The 21,787-nt window shown below is 42.9% G+C and overlaps 1 protein-coding gene across 2 annotated transcripts; it reads right to left on the bottom strand.

Annotated features, from left to right (window-relative positions):
- Positions 1–578: 578 nt before the first annotated feature.
- zmp:0000000936 (interleukin-1 receptor type 1) lies at positions 579–21,532 on the bottom strand. Of its 2 annotated transcripts, none has more exons than XM_068736965.1 (13): positions 21,404–21,532; positions 18,766–18,923; positions 9,834–9,905; positions 8,824–9,076; positions 8,382–8,574; positions 7,817–7,988; positions 7,540–7,602; positions 7,063–7,198; positions 6,307–6,461; positions 4,953–5,096; positions 3,315–3,482; positions 2,432–2,694; positions 579–2,287 (listed from the first exon to the last, which is right to left on the bottom strand). In XM_068736965.1, exons 3-13 carry the CDS (start codon positions 9,901–9,903, stop codon positions 2,036–2,038), a joined length of 1,869 nt encoding a protein of 622 aa, XP_068593066.1. In that variant the 5' UTR covers positions 9,904–9,905; positions 18,766–18,923; positions 21,404–21,532; the 3' UTR covers positions 579–2,035. The 2 variants fall into 2 exon arrangements, with proteins under 2 accessions (XP_068593066.1, XP_068593074.1); XM_068736973.1 differs by lacking the exon at positions 21,404–21,532 and adding an exon at positions 19,012–19,033.
- Between the last annotated feature and the right edge of the window lie 255 nt (positions 21,533–21,787).

Genomic DNA, 21,787 nt, shown 5'->3' with positions numbered 1-21,787 from the left:
GTTCCAGAGCAGCAATAGGTCACAGGTATAAAAATCTTAATATTATATATAAAGAAAAAAAGAAAAAGAAAAATACAAGAAAAATACACGTCACAATACACAATGTATACAATTATAATAGAGTAAAGATGTTATATAAAAAATGCACACTATATACACAGTGAATAGAATAACAGAATAATATTAAATCAACTAAATAAGTAGTGCAGAGGTTTAATGATTTGATTTGGCCCGAGGTGGTTTGTTATAGAGTCTTATAGCAGTAGGCAGGAACGTTCTCCTGTACCTGTCCTTATGACAGCGGAGCTGGATCAGTCTGTTGGACAAAGTGCTCCGCTGTCCCTGCAGTAGGTGGTGGAGAGGGTGGTCCTGGTTATCCAATATGGATAATAGTTTCTTCAGTGTCCTCCTCTCCACCACCTGTTCCAGATTTATTAAAAAGATTTATCATTTCTAATGTTGTTTAGAAATGAACTGGATCCAATGTGAAGATAAAGAAAGAGGAAGACATGATTAGTTCATCAAAATCATTTATGTGAGGAAAGACAAATAGAAATGAAAGAAGCATTCCACATCCGTTTTATTTTTTGTCATTTTTCCATTTTATTGACAGAATATTAAAGCGCCCATCACAGTCCACACTCATTTGGAAGCTTTAGCATTCTGCTGAGAACATGTTAATACTCTGCGTCGCTGTGCTGCATGAGAGCCTTTTTATGAATACAAACGTATATAAATAAATGCATTTTTGATAAACATTTGCCTCCCTTGGCTGTTTTCACAATCTGCGGTACAATAGCTGTAAATAAATGGCAGCAATATAATACAAAGTTCACAGTTCGCTGCTTTATGTTACACATATTTACACGCTTCATCATTCATATGTACATTTCTGTGCAGTCACTCATCCGTCTTTCTTTGTCCACATTAGTCTTCAGTCTCCACCTTTTGGTCAACACTTCATATTCTGATGAGGAACGTCGTGATGGTCTGAACATTAGACGTGAGCTGCTGTCCTTGAGCCTTTGAGCAACGCGTCACTTACTCCTGCATTAGCATGTGATGCACATGGTGCAACAAGTTGCACGATTAGACGCTTTCTTTAGCTTCTAATTCTGCTAGAGAACCTTTTTTAAAGTTCACCTTTTAGAACGTGTACCTCACCGACGTTGACCCGGAGGTTCCTGAAGAACCGCTGTGAGGCTCAGAGTGTCTCCAGTCGTCTCCATCTCGGCAGTGACGACACCTTCTAACTCAAGAAACGGTCAAAGAGGTGGATCGTCTCTGGAGCTGAGGCTAGCGGCTAGTTCTGGCTAGCGGCTAGTTCTGGCTAGCGGCTAGTTCTGGCTAGCGGCTAGATCTGGCTAGCGGCTAGTTCTGGCTAGCGGCTAGTTCTAGTTCTGGCTAGCGGCTAGTTCTGGCTAGCGGCTAGCGGCTAGTTCTGGCTAGCGGCTAGCGACTAGTTCTGGCTAGCGGCTAGTTCTGGCTAGCGGCTAGTTCTGGCTAGCGTCTAGCGCTAGTTCTGGCTAGTGGCTAGTTCTAGTTGTGGCTAGCGGCTAGTTCTAGTTGTGGCTAGCGGCTAGTTCTGGCTAGCGGCTAGTTCTAGTTCTGGCTAGTTGCTAGTTCTGGCTAGCGGCTAGTTCTAGTTCTGGCTAGTTGCTAGTTCTGGCTAGCGGCTAGTTCTAGTTCTGGCTAGCAGCTAGTTCTAGTTCTGGCTAGTGGCTAGCGGCCTGAGACGACGCCCACCTGTCACTCAAAGAGGCCACGCCCTCAATTAAGCCCAACTTTAAGCAACTTCATATCATTTAAACGGTGTGACTCTTACAGTTGTCATATTAGCTTTAGAGACCAAAACCTTTTTTTATACCCGGCTGTGAACACTTCTGCCGTAAAGTTTGACCACAGAGGTCCATCGACTCGCTTTAGGAGCTGAATCTCAACTGCCGCTTCAACGCAGGCTCCATTGCTCACCAGTATTTCAGGATTGTCAGTGACACATTTAGAAACCAGCGTCTCTCTCTGGTCCAGAACCTCGTCAGAAGTTCAGCAGGGCCGTTTTCTCGGCCGCCCTCTTGCCCCTCACGGGCATACGATACCTTATCTCCTTCCAAAACCTGGAGGAGGTGGACAGGTCCTGTCCTCCTGTCTCTTCGTCCCCTCTCGTCCTCGAGCTCTTTAAGTTCTTCCACCGGCACACGGCGCCCTGCTTCTTCCTCAGGTGACGCACGGACTCTGGGAAGAGAGCCAGCTGAGCCGGGGAGATCTGTTCCAGCTCCACCAGAATCACCTGTGAAGCAGAACCCAACGTTAAAGAACTTGCTAACTCTGTGTATAGTGGTTTTATAAAAACAGCTGCCTGGACTTAACCGTCATCCCCGGGTTGTGGAACCGTAAAGTGTGACCAGACTTAATGAATATTCATTATTCTCACCTTGAGCGATCCCTCCAGCAGCGCTCTGTGCATCGCCGTCACACACTCCAGCTGCTGTCTGGTGTCCGAACAGACTTCTTCTTCTTCTCCGCTGCCGTCAAAACTCGTGCCGCTTTTACCATCGTCGTCGTCGCTCTTGCAGACGTTGTTGTTGTTGTTGCTTGTGCTGCTCGTGTGTCGTTTGCTGAGGAACGTGGAGGCGGTGTAGAGCAGGAGGAGGCGGCGACTGGCTTGCATGTTCTCCTCCACTGAGTCCACGATGGCTGAGGAGACACGGGACAGTAAACATGAGCTTTACTGGGACAGCTTCTCCCAGAAGAAGAGGTGAATCTCACTCAGCTGTCCTCTCCTGGCTCCCTTACGGTCAAGCTAACTAAAGAGAATCATATCATATCAGATATATATATTTACGGTTCAAAATGAAACCAAACAATTCTACGGATGTCAGTTTTTGAGCCACAACAAAGGCCATGAATGTGGCCTATAACAGACCCTTAAGAGCTTGTTTTTAGCCTAGCCGATTACCAGAAATGAACCTTTCTAGACCCTTTCCTCTGAAGCAGTTATTGATCACTCACGGCTCCTACCGAGCCGGTAAGGAGGAGTGACTAACGTGTCAATAAACTAGCTTTTTTTATTTTTTATTGCGACATCACCAGGAGAGGTCCTTGAGCATAAAGTCATATAATAATAATAATATAATGGAGCCAGTAATATGCTAAATCAGCCGTGGACAGACAGAGAGATGCACACACGCTTTACTGTGGCGTCCTCCTGATTTCAGCAGCTTTTATTATTTCTCATCAACCTCTCGCAGAACTTCAAACTCTGCATCTGAATTATTACTGATGTGGACTGAGGGGCGCCGTTCGTGTGGACTCACCCTTCCCGGGGACGCAGTCCCGGCCCGGTACGAAGAGTTTGTACCCGCAGGCCTTCTCCAACACTTGGGGAAGTGTGTGGAGGGCAAACGCCTCCACTTCCTTACTGAAGCCGACGGCACAGGGCTGTGGGTACGCCACATAGGCGTCATACGACTTTCCATCCAAATCTGACACGGGGAAGAGAAGAAGAAGAAGAAGAAGAAGAAGAAGAAGAAGAAGAAGAAGAAGAAGAAGAATAAGAAGAAGAGCTCTTTTAGGATATTTGTTGTGGTGGTTCAGTCTGAACCCATGGTTTCATTCTTACGATAAGGTGCTAGTCAGATTCAGCCGTGTAGATTTATTCTTTTATGTACATCATTACATTAACCCTCTGAACCCTAAAACCCACCGGTAGGATTGAAGAGTTATCAGATTTATTTATTTTTTCTCCGACGGTCCTTGAACACATCATGTGCAACAAACACTTCCGGCAGAAAAAGCGACCAAAACGAAGCTTAACATTGTGATATTTACTCAAAAACATTTAAAATCTTTTGCTTTAACCAGATTCTGTAAAAAGGTGTAAATGTAAATAGTTAAATATATATAAAACACGTAGAGCCTACTTTTGACACTTGAACATGTGTTGGGATTTATAGATTCTAGTGTTTTCCAGTTTTTGTAAAATCTATTATAAAAGAAATTCAACTTGCGTTTTATTTATTTTTTCTGTGATTGATGTCATCATAACTGTGTTATTCTGCACTAAAGACATGTTCTAGTTCTCTCTTCTTCTACTCACGATGGTTCTGTTTCCATAGAGGAGCAGAACTTTATATTACAGTGAACATTAAGACCACGGAGAGGACTTGGTACTGGTCCAATGGGCTCAATGTGAACACACAGTCCTGAATGTCAAAGCTTTCTCTGTTTCATAATCAAGCAGCAGATGACGTTTCCTCAGAAGCTCTGCAGGCAGAGCTGTGGTTAGCGTGTTTCCTTCGTTTGCTCTTACTGTTGACACATGCGGTCGTGTACTGGGTAGAGCTTAAGTGATGTAAGTGTGTGTGTGTGTGTGTGTGTGTGTGTGTGTGTGTGGGGGGGGGGGGCACTGTCAGAGCATCACTCTGGGTTTTTCCATCTTGGGAGCGTTGTGAGTGGAGCGTGAAGCCGCGTTCACGCCAAACGTGGCGCCGATTATTCGTAGATTACATACAAAGTCTGTGCACAGACCCGATGAGACCAGAGTGAGGACACCTCATGTTAGTAGAGACCAAACTGTGTGTATACATGTGTGTGTGTGTGTGTGTGTGTGTGTAAACCATACGGTACAAATAGTAGAAAAGACGCTGCCGGATTTACGCCGAGATAACGTTATGTTGAGTGTTGATGGAGCTGCTACAATGTTAGCTTAGCATAGCACCGATAGAACCAAACTCCATTCAGAAAACAAGCATTTTAAAAGTTATTCGTTTGTCGTCTTGCGGAAATAACATGAATTCAGACTTTGAATTCAGCCACGAATGACGTGATTTAACGCGTTTGGTGTGAACGCACCATAAGAGTATTTCTTTTTGTGAGCTGACATTATCGTGTGTATGATAGAGACAAAATAAACATGACTGATTACTAATTACCAGCCTGCTGTGAAGTATCACCTGTGTTTTTGTAGAGGACCGGAAAGGTTCTCCTGAACCACAGCACGATGTCGACCTTGAAGACGTAGTAGAGGATGACGCTGACGACGAAGAGAACCGTCACGCCTCCGAGCACCAATCCAATGGGGAGTATGATGTTGGGATCTGTACAGATGAACGTCACACATAAAACACACCATGTTAAGTGTGTCAGAACCATGTGTGTGTGTGTGTTGAGCAACATGGACCAAAAAAAAAAAATCAACATAAAAATTATGTTTTTATGTTGTGTATCGCCATTCAGCCTAAAGATACGGAGATATGATTTTTGAATTTTTATTTATTTTTACAAATTTTACCTGTTTTTTTTTTTTTTTTTTACCCTTTTTTTTTAAATATACATTTTAAATTTTTTTTTATTTTAAAAAAACAACACATTATTTTTACTGTGTTGTTTTTATGTATATGCCATCTAGTGTTAAAACCCTACAGTTTGATGAATAGGAACACGTAAAAGTCATAACTGTGGCCAACCTTTTTGGAGTTTTAAAACCAATTTTAATACAACAAAAGACCTCTTGTTAAATGTTGTTAGCAGCAGACAAACTATTCATTTAGAACGTCGCAGCTTCATCACTCTGCAGCTTTGTGACTCGGTGAGTCACTCGGTGAGTCACTCGCTGAGTCGGTGGCATACATTAGAGTTTACAGGGCTGACCTCCGCTTCGCTGAGGTTAAACCGCAAAAAGAGCGAGCGGGGGGTTGAGTTGCACGGAGATGCAAACGCCGGCTCTTTACTCAGCAACAGCTACATCGACGTAAACAGGTGTCGTGCTTTCTATCTCGTTTGAAAATACATCGATACACCTTGAAAAGTTCCTCTACCCCTCAGCCCAAGTGTGTGTGTGAGAGAGAGTTAAAAGATTGAACCTCATTCTCTCTGATTCCTTTATTATATCACAAGCAATTAAAGCATTGAATTTAAGCATTAAAAAGTAAGGATCGGAAGATATGGAAACCGTTATTTGGAGGCAATATACATTTGCATGAAAACAAATTTAAAAACAGGGATTCAAAGTCCAACACACAACTTTGTTTAAATGCCTTTAAGCATTATATTTATTTAAATGCTGACGGCTCGTATTTTTCGAAGCACTGGCCATTGGTTCTCGGTCCAGTGAGACTTTTTTTTTGGACTGTTGTTATGGAATAACGGGCCTTCAGAACAACGTTTGGCTGGAAAGGTTTGTGTTCAGTGGAGTAGCATTATTCATTGTGCCTAAATGACAAAAAAAAAAAAAGGGAACACAGCAACGCGGATGATTGAGTTGGATGATTCTGTGTATTTTGAACGGGTTCTAGCCTGTGTTCTTACCTGCAGGTAGCAGGGTGAAGTAGCCCGTGATGGAGCCCCTGGAGCTCTGTGCCACACAGGTGTAGTTTCTTTCGAAATCCTCCGTCGTCAGCTCAGAGAACATCAGCGCCCGCTCCATCCAGACACCTTCAGTGGGACTGTTCTCTCTCCACGAACTGGTGAGGACAGAAGGACCATAAAAGGTGTCACGTGTCTGGGTTTAACTTAACATCCTAAGTGCTGAACACCTTCTACCCCGTTGGTGCCTGTTGTACTGAGGTAGACTCATTCTGTAATCAAATCTGAAAAGGGTCGCTTAAAGAGAGGAACTCTCAGTGAACGAAAGAAATGAAAACATTTAAATATCACGGCAACGGATCATAAAGCTCACGGTTCAGATCAGCACAAAATAAAAAAGGGAGCAAACAACGTTGAGATCTCTGATCACTTGTTGCAGATCAACGATGATCCGTGTCAACAGATTCAGATCTTTGTTGTTTGATTACAGCAGCTGGTCTACAAGGATCCACAATATTTATATTTTAACCATCATCCTAAAAATCATTTCAACGCTCTGAAGTCAATAAACCGTCAGAAATATTAAATGTGACACTTTATTGTAATTTATCGTGTTTATTTTCCTTCATAAAACACACATTTTAAATCATAAGACAATAAAAGATTGTATATTTATCGACTAAATAAATCTAGTCATTATGATTTTTAATGATGAATGTGTTTAGAGCAGCAGGTTAAAACAGAGGTGACGGTGCTGACCGTGGTTTGGAGGTGTAGATGCGGTCGGGTTTGGTATTCAGAATGAATGAATACTCGTCGACCTTCCAAGCGATGTAAACATCCGGCCTCCCGACACACGGCACAAACACCCGGCACCACTTGCTGAAATTGGACCCTGAACACATCCAGAAGCAGAGATGAGATTCAGTCAGAAGTTAAGTCTAATGAAGATAAAACAGCGATGAGTTTGAACGCTTATCAAGCACCAAGGCGCTGTAATACACCAACAACTAATCTCCGCCTTAGACTAATACGCTAATTGGTTTCACAACTCTTAAACTTCCTCCTGCTACCATCATTTTATCCTCCCGTTTGACGGTAGGTTAACGGTAGAATTTGACACAATGCAAATGTTGGTCCGAACTAAAGCCAGAGTCGGTTCCTACATCCGCTAATTCAGCTGCAAAACATCACGTTTTCTCTAAAAAAAGATGTTCGCTGCAGGCGGAGACTCACCCATCGGTGCCTTGATTACTTCATTGGCCGGTTCGTGGACTTCTGGAGTCAAAGAGTATTTATCTGAAGAGACATGAAGTACAGATGTTGAGGTTATCGAATCACGGGAATATACCGTAAATAGAATGCTACCAGAGAGTTACTAGCTCCCGTCTGTCGTTTGTTTAGTTTGGTCTTGGGAATGTTTTGACCCTCTGAGTTCACAGCCTGCTGTAATAAATTCTGATGATTCTTTTTAGAAAAGTGAAGTGCACCGTTAAAATACAACACTTCTAACCTGAGACCCACGCCTCAATGGTCTCTGACACGGATCCCGTCACGCCACCGAGCGTGAAGGTGAGCGTGCAGGTGTAGGAGGAGTTGTTGTTGCGCTCCACCCCGTCGATCTTCAGTTTGGCCGAATCCATGTAGGTGTACCGGCCCACCCCGTCCACGATGGGTTCACAACCCTAGAGGAGCAGAGGAAACAGAATATGACTACACGGAATAACTGCTTTATTATGATGGCCGACAGCCGACGTGGTTCTGGTTCTGAAGAGAAGTCAAAGCGTCATGTGTTAAACCTGCATTCTCTCTAGTGTCCAGCAGGGGGCGACTCCTCTGGTTGTATAGAAGTCTAGTCTAAAATGACTCTACTTCTCTCTTGATTTATTCCCTCAGTAAACATTGTAAACATGAGTTTATGGTCTCAATCTCTAGTTTACAGTCTTCTTCAATACAGCATGATGTTCATTGAGTAAATATCTATTCTAATCACTCTTTAGAGAGACAATCCTATAATCCGATACAACTGCTCCACAACATCTGGACCGATGTAAAGGAATCTTTTGATCACCACTCACTCTGTACCACGTGATGCGGGAGGTGACGTTGTAGCCGTCCAGCGTACCGATGTAGTCCTTCAGAGGGCAGTTCAGCATGTCGGTGACCGTGTTGGTCAGCGTTTGAAGAGCTTTCCTCGGCCGGCCGCACTCTCCGGGAACCGGCGGCTCCACCACCAGCTCGGTGGCCAGCCGGTAGCACCGAGACGGAGTTCTGGTGAATATAAAGACGAGAACAACCTGTGAATTGGAAAACAAGCTGATAAACAACAAAGATCCTCTAGATGGCAGGAGGGTTCAGATCCTCAGAGTTTACCATGTTCACCAGCTCTACCATGTGGACTTCTCTAAACCTTCTACAGCCTAAAAACACGACGCGTCGTCTTTGAAAGTTTCTTTTGTTTCTTAGGAAGTCAAACAGCTTCTGTTGGTGTTGTTCTGTTCTCTGCGGATGCTGCCGTACCTCAGGATGCTCACGTATTCTCCAGAGTCGTCCAGCTGTAACTTAAGGAACCACAGCGTCTCGCCCTTCACCAGGATCCGACCGCTCTGCTCGCTCATCTCTCGGCCCGTCTTGGAGTCGTACCAGGTGACGTTGTAAGGGACGGCCGTGAAGTCGAAGACGTCCGGAGACACCAAGGTGCTATTCAGCATCGCCGTGTCCCCGGGAACAGAGAAGACCCGCTCGAACTGGAGCTTGTAGTCTGTGCAGTTCTCTGAAACACCAATGGGTCATTAACTCTTTGTCAATGCTCAACTTTAATATGATTGAAGAGGACAGTTTAACAAGGCCCTGATCAGATGCATACCATGCTATGTTGACTCTTTTTTAAAAATTGATTCTAGGCAACAACAGATTGAGTAAAACAACGTTCCCAAAAATCTCAAGTACCCGCTGTAATTTCCCTCCTGCTGTTTCCTGGTAAAGTCATATATCCTAGCCTAGCCTAGCCTAGCTTAGCCTAGCCTAGCGTAGGTATGCAGCAAACGTCACCACTTTTCCGCTCTTTTTCAACGCCAGACGTTCAGGGCGCTAAAGCAACTCTTCACTCTCATTTAAAAACAATTACACAAAAGAACGCTTTAGAGTCTTTACTTATGCTTCCTATTCAATCATCAGAATACTGTAAGTCTGAGTCTGCAGCAAACCTTTCCTCCACATCTCTCTGTCTCATGTAAAGCATGCAGCATTGCCTTCACGTCCTGTGTTTTTGAATGCTTCCATTTTTATTTTAACAATCACAAGTCGGTTTAGCTTTGTTCACATCATCCACCCATGAGATACTGTCTACTAAATATATATATATGTTATCAAGAATTATGTGTGTATCAGAAACACCAAGTCGCTGCAGTTACACCAGTGTCCAGAGGGGGGCGGTAAAATGCTTCTGTACAGACTGGAGGCTGACGTTAGACAGTCTGTAGGCATGTTCCAGAGCTCTAGTAGTATGAATGTAGTTTTTTTTGGCTCACCTTGTTCAAATCCTGCACAGATCCCAAACAGGCCGAGGAGAAACACAACGGTTGTTGATTGCTGTCCCATGGCTGAAACACACACACACACACACACACACACACACACATGCAACCAACAGTTAGAGATGAACACGCACAAGAAGCCAGAGTGGGAAGTGCTGCTGGAGAAACGACTTCTGTCCAGTGACACTGAGAGGTCACAAGAGGCTTTAAAGTCCAGCAACAATCAGTTTTATTTCCCCTTTAAGAGAAACTTTCTCCTCCCTAATATTTACTTGCGTCCCTCCCTCTCCCTCCCTCTCCCTCCCGCAAACACAGATGACCAACGCTCTGGTATTTCAGGAGTCACTGGTGCGGGAACGTTTCACGAAACGCAGCGTAACGCTCCGGGGCTGGAAGGAGGCCCAGCATTCCTGAACGCTGCTTTTTACGCAAGTGAGCCTTCCTACGCAGACTTTGCTGTGACTCCATGAATGAAACCCTCCGGAGAGACGCGCTTCCTGTTTGTCTCCAACTTGTACACACTAGGGGCTGCGGTGCAGTTTTTGACTTGACTCCAGGTCTTTGAGTCTAGTGATTAGCAGCACCAGTCACATGTTCATATGCAGGGAAAAAAAGCTTTCCAGAGAAAACCACGTTATTGTTGTGTTTTGCCGATTACCAGAACCGCTCACTCATTTGATGAGCAGCCAGCGGGAGCCGGTAACATCAGCTCCATGCACGTCCAGTCATCTGGATGGACTGTAATCAAAGCGTGTGACTAGAGCCGGAGACGGGCACAGACGTATCTGGGTGTGGATTGACTCAGTTGAACTCGACTCCCGGAGAGAAAGTATTTCTCAAAGATGCGTAACAACAATCCATCATCATCCATGAGGTCACACGTTCTGCTGTCCAGCAACAGCTTTAGAAGACTTAAAGTAGTTATGAAGGATCAATAGACTTGATTCAAAATGTAGTTGGACGTCGAACAGACAGAGTGTGATGCATGATGGGTATGTTCAAAGAAAATGGATGTTTAAGGGGTTTCTCTTTTCAATAGATTGGTAGATGAGCTGGAGGGAACCTTGAAAACATCAACGTATCCTCAGTCAACGGTTCGTGTGTCTAACAAACAGTTCCTCCTCATTTCTCCTGTGTTTTTCTGCGGAAGCGACGCGTGGCGATTTCCGCCCGTTACACGCATACGTGCATTTTCAAAATAGACTTCTGTCTTCACAGGAATCTACGTAGTTATAGGTTTAAGAAGAGACGGTGCATTGTCTTTACAGGTTCTTCTGTGAAGGCTGTGTGAGAGCAGCCTGGAAAACATACAAGTTAGTTTCGGCTTTCTTTATACAAATGTAATTAATTCAAATTCAAAAAAGCGGTGGTTACAGTAGGAGAATCTAACAGCATATTCATGACCTACTGGTTAAGTATGAAGTGCATCAGGCCACATTCAGATAAGCTTCTTCATGTTCATCAGATAGCAGCTGATCTAATCTAACCACATCTTTCACCGCATGCATTCACAACACAGCCTAGCTCTGACACAACTTTACTCGTCATTCAGCAGCTGAGGCTTCTCTGTTTGTATATAGATATGATAATCGTACAAACGTCACATCTGGCATCACAGGCGTTCAATGGTCCGGCAGATCCATTGTTACGAGTTCAACTAGTAGCCAAACGTCTGACCTGCAGAGCCTTCATTTGGCTTTGGGGGTAATGTTTGCCCAAGACGTCCAGAGTATTCAGATTTCACAGGACGGTGCAGACATTTTGCTCAATATTTAGCATGACAAGTGTTGGAACAAACACACAGAAGATGTATATGTATTTTCAGGGGATATTTAAGGGAGAACACTAGGGTTTTAAATATGGTTCCAAAGCTCAAACTCTTGTTGCGTTGTAGTTTGTGTGCCACCACAAACGTTCTCTGAAAACCTAAAGTCTGTAAGTCTGAAAAAAGACTTACAGAAAACAGTAGCTGCAGTGTGAAAGTTCTGCGGGGGGGAAGATGGTGAACTAGAGGAACATTTTCCAGACCGCAGCATCTGCACCTCCATCTCACGGCAGGAAGGCTAGCTGCAGAAGAGACGCAGGCGAGTCGGCGGTTTAGCTGCACAGAGTGTGAAGCTCTGCAGAGTGTTGCAGTTTAACTTCTCACCACCGACCTTTTTAGATCAGCGGCGCCTTCTGCACGGACAGCGACCTGAAACGTTCCTTTTCTCACCTGCACTTCATCTAGTGTGAACCATGGAACACAACGAAGTGTTGGTTGATTTTACTTCTCTGGCTTTTTACAAACAAACCGACAGACTGTCATCCTGCAGCAAATCTCACTTTTGGTGACTGACAACAGTTTATGAAGCACTTCAATGCTTCTAACGGCTTTATTAATGTTCCCTGGTGTCACAAAGAGCTTGTGAAAACGTACCTCAATATATTTTTTTTAACTATTGTTTTTGTCATGAATACTTTCACAATGAAGGCGGATATAATACTTGGAAATAGCAACGTAATATTGATTTTCTGAGCTTTCGCACCACGAAGAAAGTTGAGTTGAGCCTTTTATTTATATTTAGATCAACTTCAAGGCTTAGTAGTACAAACCAGGCGGCAAGTCAAAGCTTCATGTGTTAAAGCTGCATTCTCTCTCGTGTCCACCAGGGGGCGACTCCTCTGGTTGTATAGAAGTCTAGTCTAAAATGACTCTACTTCTCTCTTGATTTATTCCCTCAGTAAACATTGTAAACATGAGTTTATGGTCTCAATCTCTAGTTTACAGTCTTCTTCAATACAGCATGATGTTCATTTAGTACATTATGGTTATAATAAAATACCAAAATACACATAAAATATTAGTAGTTTAGCTTTTAAAATCATGTAAAGATCACATATCTAAATAAGCTGTGGTCACTATCGATTCTTTTGTAGGTTATATTTTTCAATAGTCTGTCTATTAAATGTCATATTTTCTTAAAGGTGATGTCTTCAAATTACTTGCTAGTAAAATGTTTACAAGATTCATTGTTTAGCATAATTTCTGTTTATTGACTTATCAAATATTTAGCGTTTTCTAACCAATGAAATATAACAAACACAAAGCATTAGAAATGATGGAGAAGAGTTTTACCTTGCTTGGTGTTTAATACTGAAAGGGATAATCCAAAAAAACAGCGGTATTGAAGTAAATCTCACTTTATTACAAGCATGTATTCAGAGGAGTTGCATATTGTAGCTGTTCGAAGCTGGAGGACGAGTGTTTCTTGTCGAGACACATTGAGCGGATCGTGGGAGTCTCAGGCAGCACCGCTTCAGTCCGGGACAAGCCCAGACAGGAAGAGCTCAGCCGGAACAGAGACGTGGGAGTAACACGCGAGGTGAACGGCACTGAGTCACGCACGAGAAACAGTTAGCGGAGGGATGACTCTCTACCGGAGGCCTGGAGGTGTTGGTGGTGCTGGAGGTGTTGGTGGTGCTGGAGGTGTTGGTGGTTGTAATGTGTTGAGATGTGAGTCACATGGTGTCTTCTGTTTACCAGGAGGAAGACCAACGGCATGTTCTGTTTTTACTTTTCTCTCAACCTACTCTTACTAGTTTGATAGATACAGTAGAGAGAGAGAGAGAGAGATGGATAGATGGATGGAGAGAGAGAGAGAGACGGATGGATGGATGGATGGAAGGAGAGAGAGAGAGAGAGAGACGGATGGATGGATGAAGAGAGAGAGAGAGAGAGAAACGGATGGATGAAAAGAGAGATGGATGGATGGATGGAGAGAGAGAGAGAGAGAGAGAGAGAGAGAGAGACGGATGGATGGATGGAAGGAGAGAGAGAGACGGATGGATGGATGGAGAGAGAGAGAGACGGATGGATGGAAAGAGAGAGATGGATGGATGGATGGAGAGAGAGATGGATAGATGGATGGAGAGAGAGAGAGAGAGATGGATGGATGGATGGATGGATGGAGAGAGAGAGAGATGGATGGATGGATGGATGGATGGAGAGAGAGAGAGATGGATGGATGGATGGATGGAGAGAGAGATAGATAGATAGATAGATATAAATAAATAATATTCATAAATAATAATAAACCGTTTCTGATTCTGATGACACTTGTGTTCCACTCGTCATCTTCGACATGTCTCTCTCAACAGCACTTTGTCTCAACACTGTCACATATCACTGGTTCTCTGCTCTGCAGCTCATGAAACATGTCTTCCTGGCAGGAAACCGTTGAAGGAAAAAGACGCTGCCGCTGCCAAGACTGCAGTGTTGATGTAGCGTCTTTTTATAACCAGGCCTGCTTTTCTAACCTCGAGGCTACCAACTTCAACATGTGCAGCTCTGTTATTGGAAGAGCATGAAGCCGTCACATCAAGGACCGACATCCTGTTAATCAGCTTCTAATCTTCTCACGAGTTCAGGGTCTGGATCCTCTAAAGGACCCGGTTAAGGGTGGGGGGGGGGGGGGGGGGGGGGGTATAAAACACATGGAAAGTACACCTGTATGAACTTAGACTGCTTCGTATGCATGCTAAAGAGTAGCTAAACGGCTAACGTTAATGGAGGTTGCGTTGACTTTTCTGCCACACCATATAACTCCTTTTCAACTTGTAAAGTCCCCAAAGTTCTGAGGTCTCATCCGACTCTAGAAGATCTCATGGCAGCAATCACTCCACTGTCCATCAGGACGACTGGACGGTAAACGGTAGAATCACGTCTTTCACGTTACAAAGTTATTATATTGATTGTATTTGATTGGTCAATGCAGCGTGTTGTTAGTTGTTTGACTCCGCCCTTGATTCTGGAAGCTTCATTCACTTCCACAGCTTGGATGGACTTTGTATATGTTAGCAGATGAATCATCAGTATGTCAGTAATATGTGCTAGATAATATGTGGGGTTTTCATTTAAAGTTGCGTGAGCACGCTTGGTTTGTGGTCTTCAGAGGATCCAGATTGTGAAACGAGACCCAGCTGCTGCACCTTATGTTGAGCCACTGTGTCAGATTTGGAGGGAACTCTGTCGGATTCTATTAAAGCACAAAACGAGAAGCAGATGCTGTTTTTTGTCCAGAGGAAACGGGGCTGAAGCTTCTGTTTTCTGGCATCAGCAGAAGAAATGAAAGCTTGGTGTAAATATCCTTGGTAGTGTGTTTATGAGCAAAGGCTGCTGTGAAATGTGGCACATTTGAATCCATGTTATTGATGTTAGATAGAAGCTGCTAGTGAAGTCTCTTTCTGTGTTTAAGATACACTTCAGTTGACTGAGTGATATGTTGTAACCTGACATTGGAGGATGTGACGTAGACACACACTTTTGGGAAATGGAGCCTCGCTAACTGAACAAATTTGAGCAATGTTTGTTGTCACGGACAGAGAGGAACAAGCGTCCATTTGTGTCTGTTTGCACACGACTAAGTGGTCGCTGAGTTTGTTGAACTACAAATCTGCTCAGCTGTGTGAACTTTGTCCATCTGTTTGTGGGATGGCGGTCCAAGGTCCTGACAACACTAATCATACAACATGTCTTTATTGTCAACCTCGTGTTTCCTCTCCCTGCAGATTCATTTAATCTAGTGTCATAACCTAGTTTGAGTATAAAAAAGATTAAATATGAAGCTACATGAATGTCCAGTTTGAACACGGTGATAGCAGTGATTTGGTGTCACACTGTCCTGATATGAGTCAACGTAAATGTGAAGATTCCGTCGTGATTTACTGACAGTGACTAGACAAACGTGAGGCCACAGATAAGTGTGCTCTCACCTCCCGTCCCTCTGAACGCTTCACTCTGACTAACAAAGTGAACAACAGCAGAGCATCAGAGGGAACACTTCACCCACACGGCCTTCATGTCGTCAACCACCGCCGCTCTCTCCCTCCTATGGTAAAGATGACATCGATTTAATCGACGTTTTCTTTGTGGAACAACAAACGGCCCAAAACCAGTTGTTGCTCAATATGTTATCGTCAACGATACGTCTGAAACCCAGAGATGGTCACATTTCACTGATATTGTTGCTGCAACTATCGGCTATTTCACTATTTGTTAGTGCTGTTTATTTAAAAAAAAAAAGATTTATTGTTTTGTTTATGAAATGTCAGAAAATAATTTTAACAGTGCTAGTAGTGGTAGTAGTAGTGTTAGTAATAGTGGTAGTAATAGTAGTAGTAGTAGTAGTAATAGTGGTAGTGTTAGTAATGGTAGTAGTAATGGTAGTCGTAGTAGTAATAGTAGTGGTGGTAGTAGTAATGGTAGTGGTAGTAGTAATAGCAGTGGTAGTAGTAGTAATAGTAGTGGTAGTAGTAGTAGTAGTGGTAGTAATAGTAGCAGTAGTAGTGGTATTAATAGTAGTGGTAGTAGTAATAGTAGTAGTAGTGGTAGTAGTAGTAGTAGTAGTAGTAGTAGTGGTAGTAGTAGTAGTAGTAGTAGTGGTAGTAGTAGTGGTAGTAATAGTGGTAGTAATAGTAGTAGTAGTAGTAGTAGTGGTAGTAGTAGTAGTGGTAGTAGTAGTGTTAGTAATAGTGGTAGTAATAGTAGTAGTAGTAGTAGTTATAGTGGCAGTGTTAGTAATGGTAGTAGTAATGGTAGTCGTAGTAGGAATAGTAGTGGTGGTAGTAGTAATGGTAGTGGTAGCAATAGTAGTGGTAGTAGTAATAGCAGTGGTAGTAGTAATAGTAGTAGTAATGGTAGTAGTAGTAATAGTAGTGGTGGTAGTAGTAATAGTAGAGGTAGTAGTAGTAGTAGTGGTAGTAATAGTAGCAGTAGTAGTGGTATTAATAGTAGTGGTAGTAGTAATAGTAGTAGTAGTAGTAGTAGTAGTGGTAGTAGTAGTAGTAGTAGTAGTAGTGGTAGTAGTAATAGTAGTAGTAATGGTAGTGGTAGTAATGGTAGTGGTAGTAGTAGTAATGGTAGTGGTAGTAATTGTAGTAATGGTAGTAGTAGTAGTAATAGTAGTAGTAGTAATAGTAGCTGTAGTAGTTTTTTTATCAAATCAAAAGTCTAAAATCAAAACATATTCAGTTTAGTTTCTGATATGATGAAGAAAATCTGTAGATTTGTGAAGCTGAAATCAGAGAATGTTTTTTTTCTTAAACTCTTCTAAGTATTAATCGATAAAAAAAAAATGATAGCAGATCAATTTCCTCTTGATCGACAGATGGATTAATAAGCCGATTGATTCGTCTCTAAATCCTAAAAAACAAAGAACATCAACAGATCCTCCCGCTGGAGGAGCTGGAACTATCACACTAACTATTACAAATAATAAGCTGCTCCTACATTTATGTCTCAGTTTGTTCTGTCTGAGGCTTTATTTGGTCTCAACTGATGATCTGAGACTTAAAACAAGCCCAAGTTCTCCTTAATGACTCAGGGTCCAGATTCATATTCCATGTTCTTAGACAGATGGAGAAGTGCTAAGCAAAGCAAAAACAAAGAGCGTTGGCTTTTGTTCTTAGTCGAAGGGGAAGAGGATGTGATCTTAATGGGGATAGAGAATTGAAACCCGGGTCCTCAGTGGATGTCTTCAGTAGATGACCGGCACGCCCTGAACCACTTCATCTAAGAAGTTACATGAATACAACTCCACTCTGCTGGAACCAAACTCTTCTTGTGATCTGATCCTCATGTTGAGTCTCTACAGCAGTTTATTTTTAACCACGTCTGAGAAAACATCTTCTAAATTAAAGAGGCACCGGATGTCAGTGAACGCTCCTCAGCTCGGACTGATTATAGAGACAGAACAACGTGGGAACATTCTGATGCAAAGAGGTTAAACTGAAGCCATTTAGCTGGTGGGAGGTTCTTAGATTGCGTGACTCATTCGGCTCCACAAAGGGAAGACAATGGGATTTACCCGTCCTACAGCGGGGCACGAGAACGCGAGCAGCAGAGGACAACGCTGTGTTTAGTGGGAAGTGGAGACGTTTGTTTCTCAGGGTCAAACAGGTTTTTCCTTGTGGTGAGGTGCTCCACCAGACTGCTGCCGGGTTTATTCACCGCTGCTTTGTCCTACTGCGGTTCTGATCTGTTTATTTAAATGTACAACTACACTAACGGGAATCAGATCAGGTGCTGCAGCAGCATGCATTAAACAGCAACAAACCACACGGACCAACTCAGAAGGTGTTTACCAGCAGCAATAAATCAAATCAAAAATCAATCTTTTGACCTGACGAAACAATGTCACAAAACAAAACACATAGAATGAAGTCATGCTAATGCATCGCTAACCAGACCTGAATTTACACATCAATAAAACCCACAGATATCAAAGTCCAACACACACACACACACACACTTTCAGTTCTATGCTATCTGGTGAAGCTCACTCATAAAGCACACATCTGCACATTTAAACCACAGGCAGAAAGTAAAAGCCCTTTTTTGTTTCCCTGAACGTGAACTTAACTTGCAGCGCAAACATTAATTCAAGCATCAACATTACCATCTATGAATAGCTTAAAATAATAGCTTTGCTCTTTATTGGATACAGAAGGTTTAGTTTATCTAGTGGAGTTTATTCATTTTGCACAATTTAAAACATAACAGAGATAAATAATATCAGAGTGCAAGAAGAGGCAAAAAGCCAACAGGGCTTATTTGAAGCCTCCACCTAAATAATATTATAATATTACAATATTGCAGAGAACATAAAATATGCATAAGATATGACTACGTAAAATATTATTGACAAGATGTTTTTACAAGATATGAAATGTGATAACAATACAATACAAACAAAAGGTGCCTCTAATGTGAAAGGATGTGTCTTCTTCTGTGGTTAGAGTTACAACACGCTTCTCTTAAGCAGTTAAGGTGCAACACTTAAAGATTGAGCAACCCTGATATTACTGACAGGGTAACTTAATACGGAGCTGATCTGAGACACGGAGCTCGAGTCTTCTGATGAGCAGAGAATAAATATTGACTCACCTCGGAGAAAGCGACTCAGAGGCACCGACGCTGACGGAGGAAGGAGGCTGAGGGAGCGGACGGAGCGCAGCTACCAGAGGAAAGCTCACCTCTGACCCTCGCCGTGCAGAGTCTGGACCTCACAGCTCAGCCGGTGACTCAGCGGCTCTGTCCCACCTCTGTAGGACGAAGACACAAACAACTGAGACAAAGAGGGAGGTCCTCACCGAGCCTCTCGACGCGCCGTTCAAAATATCCCACCCTCACCTCAATGCAGAGCAGCTGAAACCTCAAGGACAACAGGGTAACATACAGCAAAGTGTAGTTCCTCAACAACAAGCAGAAGTTCATACAACATATAGAAATACACAAAGTGTTTCCACAGGACATTGTGGGACTGTTGGGTGGAGCTCAGACCCGTTATAGGGGGCCATGCTCCACTAATCTAATGGATCAATCTGGAGCAGAAATCAGAGGCGCTTGGTTGTGCACTTCTGATTTTTGTGTAACTTGTAACTATAAACATGTCTGGGGATTTTACAAAGAAAGCCAATTAGTTTTTAGATGCTTTAGAAACAGGAAATCTTAAAAATCTTCATTTGATTAAATATTTTGCTGCCAAATCAAAATCAGCCTTTGTTCCTTTATAACACATTTAATACTTGACTTAATAATATGAGACGTGAGATTTTTTTCTCAGGATGTAACTGAAAACTTGTGTTTTCCATCTCAATTGCCGAGAGAATGAATTGTTCTGAGACTCGTCCACTGAGTTATGTGAATATGACGCTTTTATGTTCTTTCTTTTCAAGTTTTGTGATCGACTATCTGACGTCCACAACCTCACCCTTCAAAGACCTAAAAAACCCAAAGGACTGAAATGGAGCTTTGCGTCTGTGGGTCAGGTTTTGGTTCCCGTCATCTGAGTATTGAAGTATTGAGCTGACTTCGGGGGGGGGGGGGGGGGGCTGATTCTTCCATAAACCACTTCAAAGGCAAAGCGCCGTCTTGCAGCCACACCTGGGCTTCCCCTGGACAGAGGAATCCCCAGAAGACACGTTTGTTCGGCTACGAGTAAGTCCCTGGTTAAATGTCACAGTAGCAGGATGCATGCTGTGAAAACGTGACCTCTGTTTAAAGCCACACTGTGGCCGTTAAGAACACGCTTCCTGCCTCTACTCTGTCCTCGTTTCTGTCTCGTTCAGCTGAAACGTTTCCACCGTGGTGTTGGTGTTTTACCTCAGCCCATGGGAACTTTTCTGTGGTGAAAAGCTTTTGACTGTTTGGTCGTTGGTGGTGATACTAATAACAGAAGACGTTGTGTTTCATCATTAGAATCTGTAGATATTTGAGGATTCAGCACTGACACTGTTTAAACAATCTGTTTTATGTCAGAAATCATCAACTGACAGTTATTAACTGTATTCATCTGCTGATTACTTTTTTAAATGATTTGTTCTGTAGTGTCACAGAATAAGGACGAATCCCAGAGTTGACATTTAAATATCTTATCTTTTGTTCGACCAACTGTCAAAAAGAACAAATATGTTCAGTTTACTTTCAGACATTTCAGAAGCCAGAACCAAAGTGTTCTCCTCTCATTTATCCTTTAAAACATCACTTTCTTGAATGTGAAAATTGTTGACGATTCATTTTCGGTCAGTTGATCGTTTCAAAACAGAAATACCGGTTTCATGTATTTTAACAAGTTAAATATGCATGAACGTATAGAATTTAGGCATAACTCTGAATTACTTTCAAGACATCATTTCACAGATACGCTGACAGGTTTCATCTGGATGTCAAAGGTAGATGAACGGAACTATTAGTCGATTAATCGAAAAACTGATCAAAAGAAAATGAATCCGCAAATATTTTGTTTATTAATAAATCGTCTCAGTCATTTCTCTGACTGAAGGTTCTCAAATATGAGAACGTTCTTCTTTCCTTGGTCTTACATTCTAGGTAATGGAATATTTTTGGGGTTTGGACTATTGGCAGTACAGAACGAGACATTCTCCTACAGAGAAGAGATGCATTCTGGGATGTTTGCAGCCCCAGTCCAACATGCGGGAGTTTCTGAAGGCTCTTGTAACACAATGCTTTTTGGTCATTTTGACGACCTGCTGTCTCCACACGTGACGGGATGGAAGCATCTGTATTCAGTTTTCAGGGTTATCTAACATACTGATGGATTAGATCTCTTCTCCATGAACAACGTATGCAGGAGGGATGGATGTTGTGAGTGAGGTTGCTCATTGAGACCAGGAGAGGACATCAGGGGATTAGAGGTTCACCATGTCTACAAAGCGAGGAGAAGCTTGTTGTCTTCACACAGGTAACAGCTGTTTGATGACTGATCAGGTGGAATGTTCTGGGGTAAATTACGTAAATGTTGGACAAAACAAAGTGGTCGATAGAATACTTTGAGTCTGTAGAGTTACTGATAAACACACACAAGAAGGACAAACAAACCTGACTGCATTGACTTGTTTGACCTAACAAAGTCCAGCTCGGTCGACTTGAAGCTGACGTATTGATCCTGAACTTAATAGAGTCCAGATGTGGATCAGACGACGTCACAGCCAACAACATGATGTCATGACCCTACATGTGTTAAAATGACCCCACCTCTCACTTCAAAGGGTTCAAGACTCACCAAAGTCTAGATGTCACTCCCGTCCTTTCTCCTCAAGTCACATGAACGCCCCGTAAAGACAACATGGTTCTGGTCTTCAGACGCGTCCTCCTTTGACTTCCCTCTTTTGCAGAGACTTCAGCACATGTTGCAATTTCCTTGGATCTTTTGAAAGCCGGCGTGTTTCCTAATCTGTTGAGCAATAACTGGGAGGAGATCAGTTCACGTGATCCACAGCGAGTGAAGAGCCCCTGCTCAGCACTGAGAGACCTGCTTGTCTTTAAGAAGACACAGGTTAATTCACACGATAAAGTCATTTACTCTGCGTCTCACCTTGATCCATCAGATTAATCCTCCCCAGCATTCATTAGTCCCTCTTTGAGTGCAGATGTTCACCGTGCTCAT

The sequence above is a fragment of the Cebidichthys violaceus genome, unplaced genomic scaffold (genome assembly GCF_023349555.1).
Source record: "Cebidichthys violaceus isolate CVI_PGR_0920_01 unplaced genomic scaffold, fCebVio1.0.p SCAF_11, whole genome shotgun sequence".
NCBI classification, from domain to species: domain Eukaryota; kingdom Metazoa; phylum Chordata; class Actinopteri; order Perciformes; family Stichaeidae; genus Cebidichthys; species Cebidichthys violaceus.
This window is presented reverse-complemented; position numbering and strand designations above follow the sequence as displayed.